Source organism: Suricata suricatta, chromosome 8 (assembly GCF_006229205.1).
Source record: "Suricata suricatta isolate VVHF042 chromosome 8, meerkat_22Aug2017_6uvM2_HiC, whole genome shotgun sequence".
Classification (NCBI taxonomy): domain Eukaryota; kingdom Metazoa; phylum Chordata; class Mammalia; order Carnivora; family Herpestidae; genus Suricata; species Suricata suricatta.
The window spans coordinates 39,244,098-39,249,861 of NC_043707.1; the positions used below are offsets into that span (position 1 = coordinate 39,244,098).

The following is a 5,764-nucleotide window of genomic DNA, read 5'->3' on the forward strand; positions in this document are numbered from 1 at the left end:
AGTGGTTCAGTCGGTTAAGTGTCCGACTTCAGCTCAGGTAATGTTCTCATGATTTGTGAGTTTGAGCCCCACATTGGGCTCTCTGCTGTCAGCCTGTCAGTACAGAGCCTGCTTCAGATCCTCTGTCCCCCTCTCTCTCTGCTCCTCCCCTGCTCTCTCTCAAAAAATAAATAGAACATTTTTTAAAAAGTCAAAATTCAAAAGCAGAAAAAGAGTCTTAGTATGACCCCACTGTCAGGATTTATAAACAGACTGAAGTAAGTCCTGGCAAGCACCAGAAGAAGTCAAAGAGCAGAGGGTGCGAGCAGGAGGGCAGATGGCAGGCTCCCAGAGGCGGAAAACCTGTGGGATGCCGGGAGGGGTGCCGAATCTAAGACCCCAGTGAGCCCCCTTCAGATGTCACATTTCTTCAGCACACCACAGTTCTCCGAGCTATCCGGACCTAGAGGGTCTCCTGACTTCTCCACCTTCCCTGCCCCTTGTGTCATGCGGTCCCAAACCCCACCCTTTCTCCCCCTCATCATCCACCTCCTATCATGTAGTTCAGAACTGCTGCATCCAAGTCAAAGCTGTCATCCTTCCTCACGTGGGCCACGCAATAGACTCCTAACTAGTCTCCCTGCTCAGACACTCCTCTTTCCGGTTCATGTGGTATACTGCAGTATCTGATGACCAACTTGTCCCAGGTTGCCCAGAACTCTCCCCATTTGAGCGCTGAAATCTCATGTCCTGGGAAATCCCTTAGTCCCAGACACACTGGGACAGCGCGCTACCTTACTGAAGTCAGATTAAAATCTTCCCCAAGACGATGCTTTACTCATGCCATTTTCCTGACCAAAGTGTTCCCTGTCTCCCATTTCTCATTAAAACTAACCCTAAAGCAGGCCCCAAATCTGCCTCAGAGAATGTATAAGAACCAGAGGTCAGGAAAAAAAAAAAGATTCTAAGCCTGGCCCTCATCACAGCCCTGTGGGACCCTTAGCAAGCCACTCAGTCTACCTGGGCCTCAGTTTCCTCATCTGTAAAATTAAGAGGCTAAAACTAGATTTCCTTTGCAGCTCCAAAATTTTCCAATTCCGTTCCTCTGTATACCCTCCACTCCAGCCAGACTCACCAGCTCATGGCAATCCAAACATGCCCTATACATTCTCACCTCATACCTTTGGTCTTTCCCTTCTCCCCACCAGGATTTCTCGGCTTTCTTCCGCTCACCTGAATCCCGTAAGGAACATAAATTCCAGCTAATGAAGAGAGCCTGGGCATAGCCCATGAAGCCTCCTCATGCACCTAGGTTTTCTAACAGTCAACACGTCTCATGTTCTGCTTTTACTGCTCAAACTCCTTTTCTGTACCAAGCCTCTTTATCCCAACTGAACCAAAATCTCTGCATTTTTGTGATTGCCTTGCAGAATGCTGAACACACAGTTAATAATAGCAAGCATCATCACTAATAACTGACCAATGTATGGACACAAAAGAAAAAGTCTCAGCAGAGATCTAGATGTAAACAAAAGTAGAAAATAGAGGCAAATCTAGAATGTTATGCACCTTACACAAGATTCTCAAATGCTTCTATAAATCAGTAGTTGACTTACTCCACAAAAAGTTACTGAGACTCTCCTATGCGTAAGATACCACTGGCATGTCACAGGTGTGGAAGTGGGGAATAAGTGGTGACCCAGGTCCCTGAGAGCAGCTCTACTCATAGATATCCTAGCATCCATGTTGTCCATCAACTTGTAACTTTTTAGGAAGACCTTAATAGGCTCAAGCAGCAGCAGCTCTACCACCATAGCACCTTCCCTCCCAAAACTAGTCGAACCATTAAGTGAAAAAAAAATATTAAAATTAAAACAGGTCAATAGATTAAAATATACGTATCTACCTACACAAGCAAAACAGCCTAAAACAAATCTCTTCCAGGAACTATATCCTGGCTATTTACCTAGAATCACTAGTCCCTACCCTGACAGATTTTATTAACATGACCATCTCAATACCCTTCTTTGGCATGATTTAACTGTGGTCCTGCATTAGTCTTGGAAGGCGACGTATATTAAGAATGAATGAAACCTACACGTGTCTTTTGGGACCCCCGCACGTGCTTACACAATCCCCTAATTAAACAGGGCTGGGACCTGAACAGTATCACCTATCTAATGACAAACAGGTTCATGAGTAAGTGGGGGAAGTAAATAAACTAAACGGTCTGTGGAGGGAGAGGTCAAGCTGAGCTGAGCCGGGCTGGGCCCAGAGTGATTCAGGCTCCACCACAGAATGGGTGTCTCCTGGGATGGTCTAGCAGGACAATTAAAACCCCTATAAATAGGATGGGTTTTCAAGTCTCTAGTATCCTCTCTGGCTTCCGAATCTTCTGCTCATTCCTCCTGACGCAGGTAAGGCATGCATGGGGGTCTGGGGGATGAGTAATGGCGGTCTCTATAAAGGCTCTTGATAGCCGCTATAATGTGATGGGCTAGGGGGTCTGAGACTACTCCCTGTGCATGACAGGCCTGGGTAGAATCCTGCTTCCTTTTCTTGGCTCTGTCTGAGAATATGATGATACCTGGGCTAGCCCACTTCCAAAGCTGTAAAATACGCATGCCTTTGTTTTAGCATGTCTTGGGCATCCCAAAACTGAGGCTAGAACTCCTAGTGAATAGCTTAGGCTCCCAGAGTGGAGCATTGACCTGTCATGCAATAAGGCAAGACCCAAAGGTTTAGAGCTCTAGGATAAGGCCCTAGACCACAGGGCCACAGCAGTATTCAAGTCTCAGCACAGTGAACGGCCATAAGGCACTCAGCCTGTCACATGCAATTCACTGCGGGCCGTGCATCCTTATAGGCATCACTGCATACTTTGGGAAGTCCAGTGTGTTTTGCAGTGGGGGCTTTTTGGAGGCTTATAAACTCAATAACTAGAATTTTTACACCACAGGCAAAATACCATTGAGATCCAGATCCCAAAAGACCTCAGTCTCCCAACATAGCCAGAGTGAATCGAGCTGATTACATACACTTCCTGTCATCTATGCAGTTAATTTGGCTTGCTATCTTTATCTGTAACACTTTTTACATTGATTCTATTTTATAAGTATCCCGCAAATAATCATCCAGACCAGAAGCACTTGCTAGAATTTAGCCTCTCAGAAAGCTTGCTTGGCCTATTGCGAGAGACCTCTGGCCTTCTTCCCCATTTGAGCAAGGCTCTTTAGAAGACTGAGGCCTGTTTGGCAAGGTCTATTTAGTTGGTGGGAAATTATGTCTTACTGTGCTGGCTTCTGGCCCTGCCTCTGTGGGCCTCCTGGCCTCTCTTCCTTTTTGTTCTAAGAGAGTTTCAATCAAGCAAGTTCCACCTGGAGTAGGGGATGGGGCATGGAAACCACATACCATGCTTTTTGCTTTTTAGGAAATTGCCACTTTTCTTAGTCGGGGACCCATAGCTGGCACCCTTCTCCCACTATAGCACATAGTATTTGGAGCCTGATTGTGGACCAAGGGAGTGTAGGGTACGGCTATGAAGGGCCTTTGTCATTTTTTAAAATGTTTGTTTATTTATTTTGAGAGAGGGGGAGAACAAGTGTAAGTGGGGGAAGGGCAGAGAGAGAGGGAGAGAATCCCAAGCAGGCTTTATGGTGTCAGCTCAGGGGTTCTGTCATTTCTTAAGCTTCTTTCTCTGACCAAAAAGGCCACTTGCCCTCTGGCAATGCTGTCTCCTGGTCTTCATCTTAAACACAGACAAATTGTTTCTTCTTTTAGGTTCACCTATCTTTGCTAAAATGGCTCAGCTCTTGAACAGCATATGCACTGTGATTGAAGTGTTCCAGAAACATGCTAAAGAGAATGGGAATTGTGCCTCACTGTGCAAGAAGGAGTTAAAGCAGCTGCTCTTGGTTGAGTTTGAAGACATCCTCCAGGTAAGATGCATAGACTCCGACCCCATGGAGTCAAGTGTGAGTGATTCTAATATCTGCATCAAGGGCTTGATGTTTTTTATTTGATCTGGTCAAGCTCCACCTGTAGGTAAAGATTTTCAGGCAGCCCCTTAGTACTCCTCCCCGCCACACACATTTACAGGCACACACACACACACACACACACATACCTTACACCTGGGCTTGACAGGAAAAAGTACAAGTTCAAACCAGAAATTATTCCTCAGAAGAAATTCTAGATTCATAGCTTGATTTCTATATTTGAGTGCTGTGCACACATCTTCTCATTCATTCATTCATTCATTCATTCAATAAAGAGTTGTGGAATACCTACTCCATGCTATCCTAGGCACTAGGGATGCAAACATAAATAAAACCAGCTTCTCTTCCCTCTAGGATCTCACAGTGTGGTTGGAAAGAAGTAGGTAAATAATTACAATATAGCATGTAATGGAATAATCCTGCCCCCATTGGTCTAGCAAGGGATGAGGTTCAGAAGACCAGTTGATCAAAGACTAAAGCCCAAGGCATTTCAGATAAATGGTGACCAACTGAGGAAGACTCATACAGGACTGAAGGGGTAAGGGTAAGGATACCAGCACACATCTTAGTATTCACAGGAGAACAGCTGATTTCCCTCTTTGTTTTATCTTCTCACAGAGACCAAATGACCCAGACACTGTGGAAACCATCCTTAGCCTCTTGGATAAAGACAGAAATGGACATGTTGATTTTCATGAGTATCTCTTGTTGGTGTTTCAATTGGCCCAAGCCTGCTATCATAAACTGAATAATAAGTCATGTGGAAATAGCATCTCTCAGCAAGAAGGAGAGCAGGAGGGAACACAAGACCATAAGTTTCCAGAAAATACAGGCAGACAACACAGGCAGAGGCATGAGGGAGAAAGACAGGACTCCCACTGCACTCAGTCTGAGAGACAAAACCAGGATGGATACCAGCAACAGTCTGAAAGACAGGATAGGAACTCCCACAGAAGTCAGTCTGAGAGACAGGATAGGGACTCCCACAGAGGTCAGACTGAGAGACAGGATAGGGATTCCCACAGAGGTCAGACTGAGAGACAGGATAGGGATTCCCACAGAGGTCAGACTGAGAGACAGGATAGGGATTCCCACAGAGGTCAGTCTGAGAGACAGGATAGGGGCTCCCATTGTGGTCAGTCTGAGAGACAGGATATGGACTCCAACTGTGGTCAATCTGAGAGGAAGGATAGGGACTCCCATTGTGGTCAGTCTGAGACACAGGATAGGGACTCCAATTATGGTCAAAGATGGAGTCATGAATCTAGCAGTGGCCAGCCTAAAAAACAGGGATATATCTTTGCCTTAAATCAATGTGAGAGACAAGTTCACAATTCTTGTTATGGCCAGACAAACCAACAGGAATCAGGCTTTTATTCCGGACAGTCTGGGAGGCTGGATCAGAAATCAGGTTATGGTCAAAGAGATAGGCAAGAATTGGACTCTCAATATGGCCAAAGAGACAGACAAGGCCAGAGTTCTCAGTGTGGCCAGAGAGACAGACAAGACCAGAGTTCCCACTATGGCCAGACAGACAGACAAGACCAGAGTTCTCAGTATGGCCAGACAGACAGACAAGGCCTGAGTTCCCACTGTGGCCAGACAGACAGACAAGGCCAGAGTTCCCACCATGGTCAGACAGACAGACAAGACCAGAGTTCTCACTATGGTCAGACAGACACACAAGACCAGAGTTCTCACTTTGGCCAGACAGACAGACAAGGCCTGAGTTCCCACTATGGCCAGACAGACAGACAAGGCCTGAGTTCCCACTGTGGCCAGACAGA

At 46.0% G+C, this 5,764-nt stretch overlaps 1 protein-coding gene across 1 annotated transcript in view; it reads left to right on the top strand.

Moving 5' to 3' along the window:
- Positions 1 to 3,779: 3,779 nt before the first annotated feature.
- The window catches only part of RPTN (repetin), a 3,442-nt gene continuing 1,457 nt past the window's right edge, over positions 3,780 to 5,764 (top strand). The window contains exons 1-4 of the mRNA XM_029945774.1: positions 3,780 to 3,917; positions 4,596 to 4,864; positions 4,919 to 5,116; positions 5,171 to 5,761. Coding sequence (XP_029801634.1) covers positions 3,780 to 3,917; positions 4,596 to 4,864; positions 4,919 to 5,116; positions 5,171 to 5,761 — 1,196 coding nt within the window. The remainder of the gene's footprint in view (positions 3,918 to 4,595; positions 4,865 to 4,918; positions 5,117 to 5,170; positions 5,762 to 5,764) is intronic.